Source organism: Hyposmocoma kahamanoa, unplaced genomic scaffold, assembly GCF_003589595.1.
Source record: "Hyposmocoma kahamanoa isolate Upper Pololo Valley unplaced genomic scaffold, ASM358959v1 64, whole genome shotgun sequence".
Lineage (NCBI taxonomy): Eukaryota > Metazoa > Arthropoda > Insecta > Lepidoptera > Cosmopterigidae > Hyposmocoma > Hyposmocoma kahamanoa.
The window spans coordinates 19,662,002-19,684,433 of record NW_020653852.1 but is presented as its reverse complement, the minus strand read 5'-3'; the positions used below and the strand labels follow the sequence as shown (position 1 = coordinate 19,684,433).

General features: G+C 36.0%; 2 protein-coding genes across 2 annotated transcripts in view; both read right to left on the bottom strand.

Annotated features, from left to right (window-relative positions):
• The window catches only part of LOC113230942 (putative mediator of RNA polymerase II transcription subunit 26), a 2,419-nt gene extending 1,044 nt beyond the window's left edge, over positions 1 to 1,375 (bottom strand). The window contains exons 1-3 of the mRNA XM_026465051.1: positions 980 to 1,375; positions 737 to 875; positions 197 to 424 (exon numbers count right to left, since the gene is read on the bottom strand). Of these exons, the coding sequence (XP_026320836.1) occupies positions 197 to 424; positions 737 to 875; positions 980 to 1,321 (709 nt within the window). The 5' untranslated portion in view covers positions 1,322 to 1,375. The remainder of the gene's footprint in view (positions 1 to 196; positions 425 to 736; positions 876 to 979) is intronic.
• A 15,511-nt stretch (positions 1,376 to 16,886) lies between these two features.
• Positions 16,887 to 22,151, bottom strand: LOC113230721 (cuticle protein 3-like). Its single transcript, XM_026464785.1, has 4 exons — positions 22,114 to 22,151; positions 21,602 to 21,788; positions 18,188 to 18,415; positions 16,887 to 17,501 (listed from the first exon to the last, which is right to left on the bottom strand). Exons 1-4 carry the CDS (start codon positions 22,120 to 22,122, stop codon positions 17,395 to 17,397), a joined length of 531 nt encoding a protein of 176 aa, XP_026320570.1. The 5' UTR covers positions 22,123 to 22,151; the 3' UTR covers positions 16,887 to 17,394.
• Between the last annotated feature and the right edge of the window lie 281 nt (positions 22,152 to 22,432).

The window sequence follows — 22,432 nt, the reverse complement described above, 5'->3', positions numbered from 1 at the left end:
ATATATATATATATATATATATATATATATATATATATATATATATAACACGTGATATAACAGTAAATTTTTCACGTTCATCACGTTGAGTATGTTGTCTGAAGTGTGTAGCTATTATAAGTCATAATTATTTTTCATCGTCAATTCAATGAAGATTATGATACTTTTTTAAACACAGCAATATATATTTACTAACCGTTATCAAAGACACCAGCTGCCTCATCCTTAGCGTTCTGCTCCAAAGACTTGGCAATAGCTTCAGGAATAGGTGGTGGTGTTGGCAGATGGGCACCTTGAGCTCTAAAACCCTGTTCATCAGCTATGTATTGTACTGTGTAAGTCTGACCGTTGTCTCCTTTGTAAGAATAGCCACCTTGAACTCGGGAACCTTTGCCGATTGTACCTGCTTCTTGGGCTTTGATTCCTGGAAATTTCATGAAATTGTTCTGCTTTCTTATTTGAAACTTGAAATTGTTTTCGTGTGTCGCTTTTGTAATTTGAAAATGACAAATATGTTTAATTTAAATCTTTTGTATTAGATAGTAAATAATATTGATAGACTAGAAATGTACATAAATTGCTTTACCTACCATCTCTTATATTCTAATATCAATTATTCTAATCTAATAAAAAATGGAAAATATTGAAAACTGAGAACCACCGAGAAAGATACCTAAATGAAAACTAACTTACTTCTATGTAACTACAATAACAAAAATCTTGCAAATAATCTCACCATTTTCAGTTTCATAGGCGTATCGATAGTTAGGCCCTTCTTTTTCGAACTTATATCCAACGATCTTGGCTGACTTCTCTCCAGGTCTTCCCTGCCTGTGACCACCATAACTTAGACCTTGGTGAATGTTTTCGTGAAGCTGTTGAATTTGATTTGATTTATCACTTTAATGAGTAGGAATTTGATAATTTAATTGAGGTTAATGACTTGTATCTGAGGTAATTGTATTTGTTTAACTTGTACCTGTAATTCTTGATGCGGAGGAGGTTGCAACGGAACTGAGATTTGATGATCGTAACTTTGTGGCTGAATTTGAGGTGCAATTTGTTCTTGAATTTGATGTTGAAGCTGAGGTGCTTGAATCTGATGTAATGATAATGGAGCGGTTTGAATTTCTTGCGGCCCTAATAGATAGTTCTGTAGTTGATGATTTTGAAATTGATGACTTAATTCTTGTTGATGACCTTGATTGGTCAATTCATTATTATAAGCTTGTTGTTCAAAGCCTTGTCCATGTTGTTGTTGTTGTTGATATTGATTTAGAACTTGATGATTGTGATTTTGAATATATTTGATACGCTGCATTACTTCTGCTGGTACATGATATACATGACTTGCTCGTGTTATAGCCAGTAAGGCAGGGAATAGTATGTACTGAAAAACAAAGAGCTGTGTTAGATTAATTAAAAATTTAAAAAAAAAATAGTGATTCGATTTTAAAACAAATGTATTAGTGACGAATATAACAAAAGTTACTCATAATAATATTATCCAGTTGACAGCTTAAAAGCCTTAAATCATATTTATGATATTAGTGGACAAATTCTCCAAAAAAGTTGATACTAAACACAGATTATTTTATGATGGAGGCTTTGTGATAACTGCCACTCTTAGCATGCCAGATTGCTTTATTTCTATAATATCGTATATTGCCCACCAATTTACAATGAACATGAACACATTATACTTTATCTCTAACACACAATCAGCACAATTATAAAAATCACATCACCAGATCCTATTACATTTTTAAACACAAAACTTTCACGTAAATTTGCATTCACTAAAATTAGAAGCGTGACGTGAACCTACCCACTTCATAATAACCGCTTTCGGTGGTAAATTAATAAGGAATGTGTTCGGATATGTTCTTTCTTCCGTTTTTATAGGCAGTACTCCTTTCGTACTGAGATGCGTTCAGTCATTGTGATACTTCTGAAAGTTCGGAGTCGGTAAATTTTCTAAACGCAGCATCAAAATCATCATCATATTACGCCCAGTTTTTAAATCTTCTTAAGCTGTGTTAACATTTTACAAAAGTATTTTTGCATAGCAGACTTGCCATTTGTTGATTAATTTATAGCATTTTGTATTTTCATATCCTGCAGTTACTGTTCCCAGACTGTTATCTGAAAGTATAAAGTTAAATATTGAATCTTCAGCGTCAGGATCAACAGCTTTAGTCAATTTCCAGCTAGCAAAGGTTACTGAGGTGGTAAATTAAGCAGTTTTAAAAAGTTAAATGAATCTTTAATAAAAAAACTACTACTTGTAATTAGCTCCGAAACAGAATTTTATTCGTGATTTAAAAGACAGTTTCCTGGTTTACAATATAAGCACACCACAATAAAGAAGTTTTGATGAATGATGGCCCAAGATGGCCGTCGATGATGGAATAACCTAGACGCGTTCTCTTGTGACTGGCTAGAGATTACTGTGGACAAAGAGAGTTCTAAGTCCGAGGGAAAGCCTTTGCCCAGCAGTGAAACTCTATTGTAGGCTAATCAAAAATATATATAATTTTGATAAAGTCCGAAGTCCTTATTGTCTGTAGAAATTCGCATGTGCGAAGTGCTGTAGTATTAGGTAACCCGAGGCAACGAGATGTATCAGCTCGGTGAACAACTGGAACGGAGTCTGTCTAGAGCTATGAGTTTGTAGAAGTGACTGTAATTATCATAGATTTACTTCATTTTGCTCAAACATATAAGTAAATAAAAAATAAAAAAAATCATTTAATAACGTATTGTTCAAATGAATAACTAAAGACTAATTATGCGAATAAATGTAAAATATAACACATGTACCTGAACTAGGAGAATTTTTTTAACCTTTATGTAACAAAAATGATATATGGCCAGTTTGGCGTTTAATTTATTCTACAAAATTGGCCCAAGGAATACAAAAAATCTGGAAATAAATACATGTTTTGATGATACAATTTTGGGGCAGACAGTATATTTCCATCTTTTGTTAGTGTTTTAGTGTTAACTATATTTATCTCTTAAATTACTGAAGGGGATCTAAAATACTATCGATGTCTATCGTATTTTTAGGTTTTTGCCCGATGGCACCATGCATACATTTTTTTCGAATCACATTTACGTATATTTGTTTTTTTTTTCAAACAAACCAACGTAGCGGACTACATGTCCATCAAAATTTTCCATTCAGAAGAATTTTGCATCGCTCTTGAACCCATTTTTAAAACATTATGAGATTTGATATAAAGGAGTCAGTCGGAAGAAAAATACATGTTATGCCGACCTCACCTAGCGTGGGATAAGGGAAATATTAGTTGATAGCCAATATAATGTACGTGAAATTACGGGACTTGTCAACTTGTCTCAGGGTGTCATGCGCAGTGGCATCGTCCCTCAGATCTTTGTGATTTATAGCTCTGAGTGGTACTGCAACTGTAATGGACGGGCGTGTCGCTTACCATTAAGCGCATGACTTGTTCATCCCGTCAATTAGTTTTTATTGAAAAACAAACATACCACTGGCTAGGAAAGGATTTTTACTACTGTCATTCATTCTGGTGTCAAATTTTCATTTTTTTAAGTCTAGGTTCACAGACATACATAGGTTTTCACTTTTTATACTCCTAACAAGCCACTTTTCCTACCTACACTCGTATCAAACTGTTCATGCAAGATTATTCTATTCATTTTACTTTAAACTTAATGTTTTAATGAACTTTGTTGTGATATGGGCGCTGAGATCGACCTCTCCCCGCGTATTCACCCAAATTCTATGTGTAGTTTTTTGTTTCGTTATTCTATTATCACCTATTCTATCAACATGATCGGACTATCGATGTTTTCCCTTTTCAACTTTAGCTACTACATCATTTTCACATCACAACGCGCCGTTGTCTGTATTCTGTTGTCCAGTTCCTCATTCTTTTTCTAAAAACCGATTTGGCAATAATATGTCAATAAAATGTAAAACAAACAAGCTAACTGTTAAAATACAAAAATTGTTTTTCCGAAACGTATGTAAGATTTGGTTATTTCGTTAAAAAAAGAATGTTTCACTTTCAGGCACTAACAATTCTTAGCTCTATGCACTTTCATATAACTAAAGCCAAATACAATGCCCGAATTATATCGACCAGCAAACAAAATTATTGTTGAAATTTAACACGACGATTGGCAAAACAATAGAGTACGAAATTTAATTTGTATTTGCCTAACACGAAGTAATTTCTTTTTCTTTGTATTTTAATTATCGTTTAATTAGCTTCTGTATATGGAGGAGATAGCTGCAGGCTGTTACTGGGGTGGTTTGGTATAGATCTAACCTTTATAGGGTTTAGTAATTTTGTAACCTAAAAAGGAGTACTTTGGTATTGCACTGACTTTTAAAGGGGTGGTTTGGTATTGCTGTGACCGTTTTTGACGTATGGTTGGCCAGCAGTCAGACTGATAGATGGTGGGTTCGTGTTCTTTTGTTTAAGTGATTTAAAAATAACAAGGTGACTACTACACACTTTACCATATGTATATTATATGTGTACCATTTACATATGTTTTTTTTTATTAGTAATAAGTAAATTTTTTGTCGACTATTATGCGTGAACGAGAGTGTGTGTATCAATATCAGTCTCAGTGTGTGTGTGTACGCGTGTGTGTGTATACGTGTGTGTGTGCGTGTGTGTGTGTGTGTGTGTAAACCACGTGTACCACGACGTTATCGTAACATCTCGACCAGAATTTAGAAAAGCACGTTTCTCAAATTGGTCTTACCAGGTCGAATCTGGAACGTCCTTATCTAGCACGCACAGTAGTCACTGCTGAGCCATCGAGTTTATCGAACTCAATTACTTAAGAGTTGATACTACCTCAGCTGGAATTCAAATTGTTCAGGAGGGACACTGGTTTTATTGCAGAAGTTATTTTTTTACAAACGAAATTGTGGCCATTTTAAAAATGAATATGGTATACTATACGTGTTCTATTTAATCAGTTGATATAAAAAAGTCATTGGTATATGTAAGTACTCATTGAATACATCGGTTTTCTTGTAAAATTTTGAGGTAACTTTGTGTTTTGTTTTTCTATAGTTAAAATTTTTAGAAATCGTGTTTGCGCACCGTATAGTCATCAGTGTATACCCTCAATTTTACTATATATTTTTTCCAAAGTGTTGTGATTCAACACTTTCATTGTTGAGTAATTAACCAAAGCCATTTAAGGTCGTATAGACCCTTAACGACAACGATTTTATGAGATTGTCGAATAAAGAAAGCAACGATTTTTATTTTCAGGGTCAAGAAGGCAAATACGCAGGATCTTTTAATTTATTCCCCCATGTACGTGACTTAGATTGGAAGATTATGGTATAATGTTATGACAGTTATTAGCACAGAACCGGAATAGGTACCAAAATTTCAAGGAAATAATACACATAGAGTAAATAAATACCTCACTCTGAAATCCGGGAAGAATTAAAAATAAAAGGCAAAAAAAAAAACTAGATAAGATAGAAGTGAATTTATTGTTTCTCAAAACATTCTCCGTTAGCGTTAATGCACTTTTTCTTATGAACCAATTTTGAAAACATTTATGCCACTCCTCCGTGACAATCTCTGAAACATATTTTTCATACTCTTCGACAGCCTCATCATGTGAAGAAAATCGTTGACCGCAACTGGTTCGTAATTTGGAAATAAATAAAAGTCACAAGGTGCCAGGTCAGGACTGTACGCGGGATGGCTCATAAGGTCAACGTTGTACACATTCAAAAATTCATTTTTCTGTTTGGCCGTGTGAAAACTGGCATTATCGTCGTGCAAGATGATACGGCGTTTATGGTTATTTTTACGGAGTTTGTCAATAACTTCCGGTAAACAAATAGTCGTGTACCAATCACTAATCATGGTATACCGATTCTCCAAAGCAACAGTAGCCACGTGTCCAGTTTTATTAAAAAAAGAAGCAATCATCTTACAAAGCTTACAGGCACTTTGCACGCGCGCCACTTTGGTCGGCTTCGGCTCATCTCGAAAGACCCATATGCTTGATTGCTGTTTTGTTTTGGGATCGTAACTCTAAATCCTTGTTTTGTCACCTGTCATTATGTCCCACACCAAATTTGATGCCCCTTCGTTGAATCTGGTAAGCATGGCATTGCACCGTTTTTTGAGCCTCAGTCAAATGTGTGTGGGATCCACTGAGAGCACGGCTTTTTCACACCCAAATGTTTGTGTAGTATTGACTGTATTTGACTCGTGCCTATGCCTAAAGATGCCCGAATCTAATGGTATGTCACATACCTGTCTGTTTTGATCACACGGCGCACAGCATCGATGTTTTTGTAGTTCACAGCAGTGGACGGGCGACCATCACGAAATTCGTCACTGAGATTCACACGACCGCGTTTGAATTCTGTAAACCAGGTATAAATAGTCGTCTTGCATGGTGCTTCATCGTCAAAAGCAGTTTGAAGCCGAGCAAAGATCCGCTGCGCTGTTAAATTACACTTAAAGTCGTAGAAAATCATACTACGAAATTTTAGAGGGCGATGTAGACAACCAATTTCTAAAATGACGCCACAATGTAAAAATAAGTGTCAGTCAGATGAAACAAACTGTATTCTATAGCCAAAGAGTTCCATTTTCAAATGTTGTGATTACTTTTTAAATATTGTTTATGTAAGTAGCCAGTTCCGGAAACTTATAGTGCGCCCTATGTATAATTTCACCAGCACCTTTAGCCTTCAAAACCGGAACGCAGTAATGCTCACTACTTTACTGTTTGGCGGCATACAAAAGGTACGCTGTCAGTATTTTTCTGAACAAAGTCTTTTACTATGATCTCTACCAAAAAGATCTACAAAAGGAAGATAATTAAGATATGCTTAATGTTTTTGTCTTCATTTCTCGCATGTTACAAACAGATAAAAGATGCAATACTTCATCATCATTTACGAAAACTACTGAATAAAAATCTTCACATCGCATTAGGCTGTAGATGTATTAAAAGAAGCAAGCAGGTATATAAAACACTGTATCAGCGGTGAGATGTACAAACGCCGTACCTATTCTCCATCAGGATAAATAGAGGCTGAGACAAGAATCTGCCACTTGTTACGTTATCTTTCACGTCATCAACACGCATCAGTGCTTCCCCATTTTTTTATAACATCAAGAGGCTGGACCAACAAGTCGTGCGCCTGGTGGTAAGCACACGCCTATCCATAACAGTTGCAGTGCCACTCAGAGCTTTAAATCACAAAGGTCTCACTGTCTGTCTCACACTGAGGCACAAATTGATAAGTCTTATGTGCACAGGCACATAAGACTTATCAGTTATATATATTAACAGGTGAAATTACAGAATTTCACCAGCACCCCTTACCCTTTAAAACAGAAATGCTCACAGTTAAGTTGGCAATACTTTCCTGAACAAACTCTAAAAATTATATCGAATCATTTATATTGTTTCTTATTCAATATTTTATTGCTTCTCCATACAAACTTTCGTCCCCTCTTTCACGCCCTTTAAGATTTATTTTTGTGACAAAAAGTATACCTATGTCCTTCTCCTAGATCCTATCTATCTCTATATTAAAATTTATCGAAATTGGTTTAGTGATTAGACGTAAAAACGTAACAAATAGAGTTGCTTTCGAGTTTATAATATTAGTTTGAATTAGTTGGATCATAATGTTTTTCTATTACGATATACACCAGTTCTTTGTGAAAATACTCTATTAGTTTGTTTTAATTATTTTTGATACAAACTTCGAACAAATACAAAGAGATATTCGCTCGATCCAAATGTGGGTACATTCAACAAAAGAACAAGTATTAATTCGTGTCCAGTCAGATCGAGGGAAATTTTCTTTGTTCGATCTTTGTATCAATAATAACGTAAAATTCATTTATTCATCAATTGCCTAAGATTTTATTAGTACATAAACATTGACTTACAAATAAATGGACGACGGGTCTAATACAAAAACCACGAAAAAAATGTCCTAAGTCAACCTATTCGAAATTTAAATTGTTATGTCATCGCAGTATCGCGCTGTCCGTAGAACAAATGAAGACTAAAGCGGAGTGTCGCGCTCTGTATACGATTTTAGCGCCTTACAAGTGCGGACACTTTTTAGCGCGGACCCGACGTCCATATAATTGTAAGTCAATGTACATAAAGATTACTTTCTAACATATATTTAAAACCATACCACGAAGGGTGCACATAAGTTTAGTTTCCAACTATGTTATTAACATCCCAAAACACAGAACGACTGCTTTTTCGCGGCGGTTTCAGATATCGCGCCTGTAAGTGCTGGAATGATACTCCTCTTCCATTGAGTGACATCAATCATAAAATACGATTTAAGCGTTAATATAAATTGATTCTCACTTTCTGTTAATCTAATATATCTGTTGTATTTATTTGGTGCAGTAAAGAATATATGTAAATATCATATGTCTCGCTAGTTATACATAATATGTTCTTAATAGATGAGTTTGATACCTGGAAACTTAAAAATCTAAAAATCAGTGTTTACGAATAAACATTAGGTCATATTTGGAGGCTATAGTTATAATTGAAAATTGTATTTGTAACAATAACTTACATTATTATTTATATTACTTACTTACATTACTTACACTACTTACATTATTTTGCTTTACATTTTTACATGACATATAATAGTTTTAGAGTTAGGTTAGGTATATAATGCGTGTCGTGGTGAATGTTCACCGATCCCATGGCGCCGACTCAACCGGCGAGAGGGAAACCCGGGGGGGGTTTTAGTGGGGTAAGCCCTCCAGTCTGGAGGGAGAGTCCCCACATAACCCCTGAGTCTCCCTGGGCTCAGGGGTATCCATAAAGATTTCCCCACCGTCAAAAAAAAAATGCGTGTGATGCATTTTGTTGGCATGACTTACTGGTTGAAAACCAGCTCTGTTTGACTTTCAGGGTCTGCAGTATTTATGCTGAGTCCAGGTACATGTGTTATATTTTACATTTATTCGCATAATTAGTCTTTAGTTATATATTAGTAATTATTTTATTTATTTATTTTTTATCTAAATATGTATGTCTTATATGATTTTGTGTTATACTTTGTGAAGTGATTGTAAACGTTTTGTTTCTGTTTATATTTGTGCTGAATAACCGTATTATCTATCTATCTACATTAAGAATCGCTCTGCTTAATAAAACGCTGATCGCATTTATCACACCCCTATCATTTACACGTAACAAAATGACAAATCTGTATGAAGCACCGGCGCATCTATTGTTTGGTTTACAATACAATAGATACACAGAAAAGGTGTTTTGAGAATATTGTTTAACTTAATTGGGGTATTGCAGTGAGGTATGTGAATTAGTGAAGCATCTGCTATTGTTGCCACATCACTAAAAGATGACGACCGTCACACAACAAAGAGAAGATAACAACATGAAGAAATATCTATATAACTTTTTTGCATAAAAGAAATTGACCACTAAAATTACTGGAATTACATCTATTTGCCAAGTTTTCATCAGAAATCAAGCCTCCAGTCGCGTAGGTTTCTGAGAACTGAAGAGACGCCTCGGCGTCGGGATGTGAGCATACCTTACACCTCCGCCACCAAAAAGGAGATTTGGTAGTGGACTCTAGAGGCTTAGCGGTGGCAACCGTTAATTGTGCAATGCGTAAAGGGAAGTGAGCGTGCCTACAGCTCAGACGAGGCATTCTTGAGAACCGGATGACATCAGTGACAACGGTCTGTGACAACCCTGTACTCTAGCTGATCTAGGGTCAGAACCTGAACTGAGAAGATTCCTGTGCACGATTTATAGTGCTCTTATCGTATAACCTACTGGTCGGTAGGGACAATCAAAACTTATGTAGAAAGGAAGGTGATGACCTTACTTACAACTATAAACCAGAGCTTTTTGTTTTCGTTACACCTGGTATAAATGATTTGGTTTAGTTTAATACGTAAAATATGACATATTTCGCACCGCTATTATGATAATGTTCTAACTCAAAATATGTGAAATTCGATATTATACAATTACTGAACGATAAATGTGATTCTCTACACGTCAATAAGCCCGTCATTAGAATATTGTAAGAAACAATTAAAAAATACTTACTTAACTCAAAGTGAGATAACCTACTTAACCCAAAATAGTCCTTATTCATAAAACATGAAATTATTTTTTCCTTTTATTTTTAAATATATTTGGCAAGTAGGAAATTGTCTTTAATAAACTATAACCTGTAGGGGAACGTGGGGTATTGGGAGCCCGCGGGTAATGACAGCGGTGTTAAACTGGACGTTCCCAATGCTCGTATTTGTGCAAACGGTACTCCTATGTCTTCGTTAACATTCGCCAAGGTTCGAGTCCTGTGGGCGCCCCCGTAGAACCTCGCGTTTAGTCGTATGAGATGGTTGTGTGTTTTTCGCTGTAAGCATTAAAATGCATAGATACTACGTTGTATTTACACTTGCTATGTCACAATATCTATCAAATTTTAGAAGCTATGCCTGAAATTACAATAAAAATAGAAATGTTTTTACTGTTTTATTCCTTTTTCAATTCGATGTTACGCGGGTAATGAGAGATATTATAGGCTCTCCTTATCCCATTGCATTACTTCTATAACACTTTCTTGTTTATTCTCATTACTTTTTAACCTATTTTTTTTTTCAGACTGATTATATATAATGGCTACCATTTGACATACGGGATTCTTACCGGCTCCCATTTCCCGAACTGTGGGGTAATGGGAGCGAATGACATGTTTTAGTTTTTTCTTTTTAACCAAATATTATACTTTAGTTTCACACTTTTTCTGTGATTATCTAGTACCCAGATATGTGAAGCGTGCGTTCATAAGTAATAAAAATTTAAATCGCATACATTATGACTTTTATTATCAATTTTCCTTAGTAGGCTCCCATTCAACTGCCTCCGTGGCCTAACGGTTACCATGCCGGACTGCCACGCAGAGGTCCCAGGTTCGATTCCCGTGCCGGGAGAAATAGTTGTATGGCCTACAATTATTTCTCTCGTGAGTTTGGATGTAATTTGTGGTTGTCTATGTGTGTGTCCATGGCACCCGCGACACAGGGTTTCCCTAGTGCGGGGCTATGTTGAGTGTGTGCGTTATTTATTATTATTATTATTCCCTCACGCTCCCCTACATATATTTTAGTGATCTTTCACGGGATGTGAGTAATTTGTTTTTCATCGATTTTGAGAAAATATACTTTTGGAGTTAATACACTATTGTAATAATTTTTTTTTTAAATTCAGAATTGAATTTTAGAAAATTCTCGAAGCACGAAGTCCGTAGTTATGGCCGTTTTCCCACTATGGATGATCTACTTCGACTTCCGTTTCGATCGGGGCTACTAAAAATGTGTGTCAACGCCATCTGATAGATTTTCGAACGAGCCCGTTTTTTCGTTTACGGCCTTCGAGACTAGTCCTGGTGTCATGTATCTAGAACATAAGAACAAGTTTCTTCTTGTTTTTACCATTATTGGTTGATGCCAATTAGTAACCTTTATTGGTTGGTGGTCCAATAAGTTAAAAGAACTTTTTTTTTACTTTAGTGCATAAAATCTAAGACAACAAATTCAATTATTTGTAAACTTACATAACAATGTCTCGGGCTCTTCACACGTTCAAGCAGCCGTGATGCCCGTGATGTAAAGAGCTCGAAAAATAATGGTTTCATTTCCAATAATTTGAGTAATCTACGTTTCAAGGAGACGTGAAAACTCTCTCTTCAAACACGTATCATGTCACCAATCTGTGCTGGATTAACTAAGTGGTTTATTAGGGCGATCTATCTAAACCATAAAAATTAATTTGCAATGTAACTGCATTTAATGTTTGCTAAAAATAAACGATAGGCGTCCATTGTTCAATAACCACATCTCCCTTGTCTATTTTGTACAAAGAGGTTAGTTAAAATCGAAGATATGGGCTGAGCTAACTGAAGCCTCTCTACGAATATCATTATTAAATGCTTGGGAGCGTTTAAAGTTGTAATTTTGGATATGTCTATTTTTATTTTTAAAAAGTATTTATGTCGTTTTACTCATTTTCTTGAGTGAAATTCAAATTAATTTAAGGGTCAATGTTTAGGCTGCTATAATAAGAATCCGATTGATATTCAAAATTTGACGTTTACGAGGTTTAAGACTATAGTAAAACAAAAACTTTATACTAAAGGTTATTAAACAGCTTCTGCGTACTTGGATGACAAAAATCCGTGGCAGTGACCCGTTTAGCTCTTGCAGGTAGTTTCGATATAAGATGTTTAAATTAAATATTGTAATGATAAATGTATTCAAATATATATTCACAAAGAGCAACCCCTAGAGTTACTTGCTCATTCTTCTCAGGTGAATCTGCCTTACGAATGAGCGGTAGAGTTTAATTGATTAAATATTGAATATGACGATTTCGAGGGTAATTTATTTAAAGATTATTTGCCATTGACTTTGACTTTGAAACAACATATTGTATACAATCATTAAAAGCGGTCGCTAGCCATGACTGTTACTGTAATCTCATAGTAGAGGCACAGATTTACGGAACGAACCACCAAATAATTTTTCTGTATGCTACGTAAGGTCTGGTGGTTCGTTCCGTAGCTCAGTTAGGAGAGCGTATGACACGGTATCCTTGAAGACCGCCGAATCGAAGAATTTTCTTTTTCGATCTTTGTATTAATAATTATAACAAACTAGTGAACATGGTATAAATTCACACAGTGAAGTAAACTATCAAGACTGTGAAAACTGCTTATCGGAATCAAACACGGCGTTTGCATCGAACGCAATGCTCCTATGTATATATATATATAAAATATTTTATATATATATAAAATCTATGTCTAATTTTAATAAATGAGAATCAGTTTTAATTATTTCGACTATATTAATTTTATTCATCATCATCATGTCAGCCGGAAGACATCAACTGCTGAACATAGGTCTCCTCCAAAGATTTTCACACTAGCCGAAAGGGCGCGACATGTTTCCATCGGCTACCGGCCGCCCTTACCAGGTTACCAGGTCCATCTAGTAAGGGACCGTCCCACTGAACACCTTCCGGTTCATGGTCTCCATTCGAGGACCTTTCTGCCTCTACGGCCACTAATTCTACGAGCTAATCTTTTGAGCCATGTCGGCAACTTTGATATTAATTTTATTACAAATGAATAATGTATTCAATAAATGAAACCTCATCGCTTCATTTTTAGTTAATCTGATAGATTGTTATTTATTAAAATGTTAATAGGTTCACAAAACATTAATGGATCATTTTTACTGTCGTTTTTGTGATTATTCGAGCCAATTGCTTAATCTTCGGCATTTAAATCCTTTTTAATCATTTTTATTACTTTGGAGTTGTGTAATAAAAATGTGCCAGACGACAATACCAATCACGTGGCCTAGGTTATCTATGCGTGGCCTCAAATTAAGAAATTCCATGTATTATTAGTACCAGAACAACGAAATTCAATCCGGCGTGCTACCCAGAACACCCATACCAGAACCAATTTAAAGAATATTGATTGTAGTAAATATAATGATGTTTTACTACCATGAAATTAATTTATTTTTATGGAATTACTCCTCTAGGAAATGAAACTATTTTTCCGGATTTAAATCGCGTATATTTGTTTTTTCGAACAAACCGACGTTTCGGGCCCTTTACAGGTCCCATGGTCACAGTTGACTGAGGTGGTACAGTCTTCAACCAGTTATGTCTCATATTGATGCAAACCACCCTAGTTTTTCACTATAGTTACAATAGTTATTAATTAAATACCTTATTTTTAATTTTACAAAGAAAACATTCCAATTTAGGTACGCTATATTAAGTTTTACAAATTATTTTATTGAATGATTTTTATTAAGTTCAATTTATTATTAATTATTAATAGAAATTAGAATAAACTAAAACATATTAATTAGTACTGCAGTCTTATGTCTGTTTGGGATTTTTCTGTTAGAGGAAATACTGGATCCCAAACTGGTGGTACGGAGAAACCATCTTCCCTGTTGAAATTAGGATGTTTTTTAATTTCAATGGCCTCTCGCAGCATCCTGGGTAGATAACGGACTTCTTTTGCAAGGATCTGGGGTTTGTCAAAATTCATTGAATGTGTAGGTTTATCCATGACATGCTCGCAGACTGCAGACTTGTTTACGCGACGGTGTTTGACATCAGCTATACATATGTTCTTTGACGCGGGTACAAATGTAAGAGAGACCGCACTCACAGTCAAGCTTGTAAACTCCTGCATCCTGTAAGGGGATGTTACATTTCACGGGTCTCAGGAACTAAGAAATCTTCCTCAGGGGCTTGAAATAGGTCTTGATAGATGCGCGCCTGAGGACTCTTCCGATCTTGTCTGTAACGTCGGTTTGTTTGAAAAAACAAATATACGCGATTTAAATCCTGAAAAATAGTTTCATTTCCTATGTGTAACAATCGCGAAAACCTAAGAACTCGATATTATTCCTCTAGTTTGTTATAATTATTAACCGCCAAAAACAAGAAGGTTCTCAATCGACAGTTTTTTTTTGTGTGTATCGTAACATACAGGATTATTCCGGCATTTGTGAACCGATTTAAATGATTCTTATTTTATTGGAAAGAAATTACCGCAGTATTGGACTTATTTAAAGTTGAAGAAAATATTTCACCTCTATGGATGGCAAATTAGGGGATGAATTCGATTTCGCACACTTTCCATAACCGATTTCAATAAATCTTGGCAAGTACATGTAATCCCAATAAAAAAGTCGATAAGCAAAACTTTTGAGGTTTTTTTTTTTTTCAATAATTAATAGAAACTGAAGCTATTTTGCCGGATTTAAACCGCGTATATTTGTTTTTTCCGAAATAAGAATTCAGAAATACGTTAGGTAGCTGTACTTCCCTGAACGAACTCTTTCACAAGGCATTCTACTGCTATTAAAATTGGTTCTGGATCTCAAACCGGTGGTGCGGAGAAACCATCTTCCCTGTTGAAATTAGGACTTTTTTACGCCACGGCACGGTGCTAGACCTCGATGGCCCCAATTCTACTAATTTAGCCCTGATGGCTCCAATTCTACAAATGTAGCCCTGATGGCTCCAATTCTACGAATTTAGGCCTGGTGGCTCCAATTCTACGAATTTAGCCCCGATGGCTCCAATTCTACGAATTTAGCCCTAATGGCTCCAATTCTACTAATTTAGCTCTGACAGCCCCAATTCTAGTAATTTTCTTGAAAGCACAGGTCATTATAATTCTATTGAGACTACTGAGGTTACATTGCATATATTGCAATATCTGGCAGTTGAGTCTCAATAGATTGTCAGTGGAAAGTCAGTGATGGCATTCATTCCATCACGTTGCCTTACTAAAAAGTACCTACCGTGAAAATGTGCATATTTTAATTTATATCTCGTTTACTCAGCAATTTAATTTTCAAATTTAATCTATTTCCTTTATGTCAAATAATTGGTATACTACGCCATCGACGTACCATCGACTCGCCATTGAAGAGCAGAGTACTAAACAATTGCAATGGCAACTGAAGAGTAGCTCGATGACTATTGACTATTGATAAGCTATAAACCCTTAACTTTTAGCAGAATAACAAACGTATATAATCCTGCCATCAACACACAAATGAGATGATTTAAAATTAGAAGATTTGGGACCCAGCTCTATATTCTTTAACGACGGTAGAAGTGCAACTCTCGTCTCGAACTCGCGCCCATCTTTCGCGACAAGCTACGAGAACACCTCAGACTGAGTGTCTTTTTGTAGATTCGCACCCACCGGGATTTGTCGCGATCTCATAATTTTAACCTTAAAGCTAAGCCCAAACTCATGGTACCACAATTTCGTTTATGCAAGGTAAACGACACTTTTACCGGGAACTGTATACATTTTTACAATAAGATTCCGGAGCATATAATTATCATTTCCTAAGTTCAAAAACTAGACTAAAAATATTTTGATTGACAAGTCATATTACAAAATTGAAGACTACGTGTTAGATAAAGATGTATAGAAGACGACATTGGCTCTAGATTACACACAAATTTGATTCAAAGTATATTCCATAGCATTTAAGTTAATTGAAAAGAGCAATTGCTCATTCTTCTCAGGGAAGGCAGCGTAGTGAACGAACAGTAGCTTAAATGTGACGTTTTCAAGTGCAAATTTATTTTACCTATGGAATAAATGATTCATTGACTTTGACTCTGCGCCGCGCTCGCGTCCAACGAGACCATTCCATTTTTTTGGACACATTTGTATTGTAAGCCTTTTATAAGCTTCAGTACAATATATCAAGTCTCCTTCACCAAATTTTGTCGTCTGATTCCTGAACGTAGTAACTCTGCCCACCAGCTAGCAGAGCAAACCTCTTCCACCTTATACGAGGTGTATATATACTCATACTAAAAACATATTTTTGTATTTGAAGTAGCTAGAACTTCATAAAAGCAATTTCATTCCTTAATTAATTTACTTTACGTCTTAGAGCTCCAGAAATATTTCAATTCAAAAACATAACACTTATCAGAATTATAAAATAAAATCAATTTCCAAACTTCACAAGCGTTATTTTATTGCACCAATCCGTTTTTATTCAAATTTATAATCACACTTATTATATTATAATAAGGTTGTTTCAATGGCACTAACATTCTTAGCTTATCAATAACAATGATTTCGACCTGGTTCGTTATACATCTCAGACCTCTACAGAACTGGAAAATCTTTTTAGTATTTTTGTTGCAGGGGCCCGATGGTCAACTATGCAGCTGAACTAACACCCCACAGTCCCTGTACTGTACTGTACTGTACTGTCTCGTTCGCCGTGTGACATCTATCCGAAACAATTATTGTCAAATATGAATACACGGCCAAATAAAAAAAAACACGTGATGCGAATAAAGCTTCATACTTGGCATTGTCTTTTAATTTTGGTCGAGTAATTACTTATTTGAGAGCAATTGTTTCAGATAGATGTCAGACGGCGAACGAGAACATATAGCCTGGACCCTCATTTGTAGCATTATATTGAGGAGGATTAAATTCAACAATAAACGCAAATTTAACACAGTGTATTATGGCCTATCATGAGATAATGAACAGACAGAAAATTTGGTGTAGTTTTAATACTATTTAAAACGGCCCACTACATAAACAGATTGCTGAAGGTAACGGAAGATAAATTGGATACAAGATCTTTCCTTGAAGTTTCTTATGATAATGTCACGGTGATATATATCTTTCCATTTTTCAGCTTGATGACACAATCAGATATACCAATTCTCATAGTCATAGGTCAAATAACGTTTCTTGGCAATTGTATAGATAGACTAAAACCTCTGTCTAAAGCCTTGGTACTGCCTAGCTTGAAACGGGTTATAAGGGTTGTAGGTTCTTGCAGGGAACACTCCGTTGTATTTGCCTTCGTTGTAGCTTCCTGCAAAGCAAAAAAATATTTTTAACGACTTCAAACAGGGAGGAGGTTTTCAATTCGAATGTAGTTTTTGTGTGTGTATGTTACGCGATGCGATAATGTATCGAGTGGTGAATTTACAGGCAGATGGAATTTGTCAACTTATATCTCAGGATGATGGGTGCAGTGGCAGTGCCCCTCACATCTTTGCGATTTAAAGCTCTGAGTGGCACTGCAACTGTTATGAACAGGCGTGAAGCTTAGCATCAGGCGCACGACTTGTTCGTCCCGTCACTTGATATTATAAGCATAGACCACCGCTGGACATCCCAACTTGTCGGACAGCTTGTCGCATCCATCAGCTGCCAGCAGCATTTCGCATATCGTCATCTGGCCAGAGGGTCCTACACTACTTTTGCTAAGCCGTAGTATCCACTCATGAACTCGTTTCCACCATCGGTTACCGCTTCTTCGACCGATATGGCCAGCTCACATCCACTTCAGCTCGTTTATTCTACCAGCTATGTCAACGACCTTCTTCTTCAGTTCTCTGTCGGATAACCTCATTTCGTATCTTATCCTTCAGAGAAACTCCGAACATAGCTCGTTCCATAGCTCACTGAGCAACTTTTAACTGATAAACTAAACGTGAACTAAAGATTAAAACGTGTCAAATTAAAACCTACGCTATCAGTAGATCAGAAACTTACCATCGTCAAAAATGCCATTAGCTTCATCTCTAGCATTCTGCTGAAGGGCTCTAGCAATAGCTTCCGGAATGGGAGGTGGAGTCGGCAGATGAGCACCTTGGGGTTGAAATCCGTTCTCATCAGCTGTGTACCTCACGCTGTACACCTGTCCGTCGTCTCCCGTGTAGGAGTAACCTCCAGCTGCCTGGATACCGTTGGCCTCACGACCTGTTTCCTCAACTTGGATGCCTAGGAAAAAGATAACATTGAATATTAATGGTATCTGTATATAACCAATGGAATATAATTTACTGTATTTACACTTATTACGTCACATTGGTTAAATACTTCTGACACATGAAATCGCCTCTTGGTAAATAAAGCCACACATCGAGCCATTACCACCGACTTCGTGTTACAGAAGTAGTTTTTTTTATATTTCTGCATAATACGTGTGATACTAAACAGAATTTTAATACACAGGTTATTTTTAAAATAATAACTACCTTGCAAGAGTATATTACTAACATCCATTGAGCATATAACCAAAAATAGAGACGAAATAAGGTCCATCCATCCCTGGTAACCCATCAGCCAAATGGGCCTTATATCACATTTAAATATCAACTCTCGTTTGCACTGAAATCACAAATTAGAAAGCTGACATAGTACAGCGCCAACAACTGACCTGTGTGTACGTCTCCGTATATTCCAAAAATATTCTGTATTTATTCTAATAAAGATAATGTCTTTAACAATGGTTACATTTGGTGGTGTGCGAGTAAGTGAAACAATTGACACCCGTCAATTGTTTCGAATTCGGGCTGGTCAATCGGAGCACAGTTGTCACCGTAATGATTTTACACATTGACTTACAAATAAATGGACGACGGGTCTAACAAAAACCACGAAAAAAATGTCCCAAGTCAACCTATTTAAACGTAGTGACATGTAAAGGAATATGAAAAAGCTAAAACGTTGAATTTAAATTGTAATGTCATCGCAGTACCGTCTAATTTTGCTTGCTTCGCTGTCAGTCGAACAAACGAAGACTAAAGCGTGAATGACGCTCTGTATACAATTTTAACGCCCTATAACTTCGGACACTTTTTAGCACGGACCCGACGTCCATATAATTGTAAGTCAATGATTTTACATAATAGTTTTTTAACAAATTAAATGACATTTCGTCTCTATTTCTGGTTATATACTCGATGCTAAACAACAACTTTCGTTCCGTGACTTTTGACAAAATATGGTAAATTTACCAAATATATATATATATACATATGTACTACCTGACACTTGCTTGGTCTTTGGTCTGTATTTGGTAGTACAAGGCAAGTATAAAATAAGGTGAAGTAAGGTAAGGTATGAAGGTCAAACTTGCAAGCGTCTTCTTCGACGTCTCTCGCGTTTTGCACAGAGTTATCACTGTTTAAAGCGATCTGTTTAAATATTTTTTATTATTTCTTTAAATTCAAATGTAAGTGTGCATTTGACCTCCATCTCACCTGATGGAAAGTGACGATGAGGTCGACGATATAGTATGCACACTAAATAATGCCTATTCACTCTCGCCTGGAAAAGGTCCAAGTTATAACGTTCAGGGAACAAGCCTGCAGACAGGGAATTCCACCCCATAGCCGTTCGCCGTATAAATGTGGAAGCGTAACGCTTCGTACGAATCTTTGGAATATTCACAAGAAAGAAGTGGAATCCAAGCCTACGCCTGGGGGACTGGGTAGGTAGATGATGGAAAGGGGAAGGCGGAATTAAATCGTGTAATTCCATAGCACACTCTCCGTGATATATCCTGTAAAATACCGATAAGCAGGCAATTTTACGGTGGTATTCAAGGCACTGCAGCTTCGCCTAAAATTATGGAGGTGGTTAGTATATTACAAATAATCCTGTACAATAATAAATTTCGTAACCAATTGTCTAACAGTTAAAATTTTTTCAAAACAATTTTTGGCGCTTATAATATTTTTGCTATCTTTGTTTAAAGATTTTCGAGATGTTCAGACGTTATTCAAAAATGTGCAACAAGGTGCTATACGTTTTTTGCCACTTTGTTTACATTAAACGACGAAATAGTGATGTACTATGTCGGTTGTGATAACAAGTGGGGTCGTATGCGTTATGATTTCATTATTGATCCTGTCGGTTACACTAAAATATGAAATACTGTTGAGAGAGAGAATTTCCATTTCATGTAATTTCGGCGGGAAATGTTACGCATCATTGTCTGTTATACCAACTTCAAAAAAGGAAGAGGTTCTTCATTCGACTGTACTTTATTTGTGTTTATTTGTGAACCGATTTCGATAATTCTTTTTTTGGTGGAAAGGCAATACGTTAGTAGCGGTTCCATTCGAATTCGAAGAAAATATTCCACCTCTAAGGTTGGCAAATTAGTGGATGATTCCATATTTGATTTCATCCACTTCCCGTAACAGATTTGAATAAAACTTGACAAATAGATGAAATTCCAAAAACTTTTGAAAAAAGAAAATGATAATTATAATAGTAAACATTAGACATACGGATATGTACTGATACAGTAAACCTAACACAGTTAGATTTAACTATATTAAACTTACAATAACGGCGGTTTTGGTTATAATTAAGAGAAATTTTCCTTTCTAAGTTCTCTTTTCACTTAAATTAACATGCAAGCGTCGTTTGATCTTCTCGTAAGGCATTCAAGGGCTCTCCGATGTAACCTACCAATCGAGCTAGTTATAGCTAGGTATGTGGATAGGGCGAATGAAGAAAAGTTTTGACGGGATGAACAAGTCGTACGCCTCCCCACGCCACTCAGAGCTTTAAATCGCAAAGATTCGAGGGCCGCGGTCACTGCGCCTATCACCCTGAGACATAATTTGACAAGTGGTGGCAGAAATAGGTAAGGTGGCAGTATTGCCCTGGACGAACACTTTTACAAGAAGCTCTACTTCTACTAAAGTAATAGAGGTCCAAACAACCACACCAATTAAGTTGTTTTTTCAAACAAACCAACACTTTGTATTGTTTAAAAAATAAACAAACACACGATTTAGATACGAAAAAAAATTGTTTCACTTTCAATGTGTAACAACCACGTAAACCTAAGAACACAATTTCGAAATGTTATTTTCCCAAATTGATACTACAAGGAAACGAACTCGGGATCTCCTCAACGCACACAGTTCAAATTGTTAGGCAACCAAAGTCATCACAGCTGATCAAGTGTACTTGGATTATGACATGAAAACTTAATGTATATCAAACGTGACATAATTAAGGGTGCTGGTGAAATTACAGTCACTTGAAACTCAACTTATGTCTCACTCTGTTATTAACAGGCCTGTCAGTTACCGCTAGAAGCACGACTTGTTCGCCCCGTAAGTTGATATCATAAAAAAAAACACGAATAAAAGTAATTTTTACCATTTTCCGTATCGTAGGCGTAACTGTATCCTGCTTCATTTTGATCGTTTATAGATCTGAGGATCTGGGCGTTCCCTTCATATGCACCTCGAGTTCTTATTGCTGGGTAATAAGGAGTTCTGTACTGCGGATAGTATTGATTTTGAGGCGCTGCCGTGCAGGCGCCAATGATCGTCGCTAAGATCAACTGTGGATAGAAAAAGCAAATATAATTAATTGTAGATACATTAATAACACCGTTAAAACTTTACACTTTACACTTTCCAATTAAACTATTCAATACTATTACCAAATTCACGACACTATCGACTTAAACATGCTTAATCTAAAAAAACCACTTTAGAATCGTGTCGCGTCTAACCTATATAAAAATTCAAAACGACGTAACTCAAAAAACGTTTACAATTAAATCATTGTCCAAAAATTCACGAATCCGGAGTATTTAAAAGTCGTAATTCAAAAAGATGCCTTTTTTTAGATTTTTTTTTAAATTGAATTGATTGTTGACTAACCAGTTTCATGATGTTATCGATCCAGATATCTGTGTTAGAATGCCATCGATGGGTCGAGATGAGGTGTTATATAGGTGGTAGGTTTGTCAGACCGTCAGGGTCAAGGTATTGTAGGATGTTCTCAGATATGTAAGACGTACGAAAAGTGTGGACTTGGGCAATGTGGTAATTCACTATTTTTTAACTTCCTGAACTGACAGGTTTTGCCAAGAACATTACAATGAATTATAATAATAAGTGATGGTAAGCGACACGCATGTCCACAACAGTTGCAGTGCAACTCTGAGAAATTGCTTAATACGCTATTTTGAGACCAGGT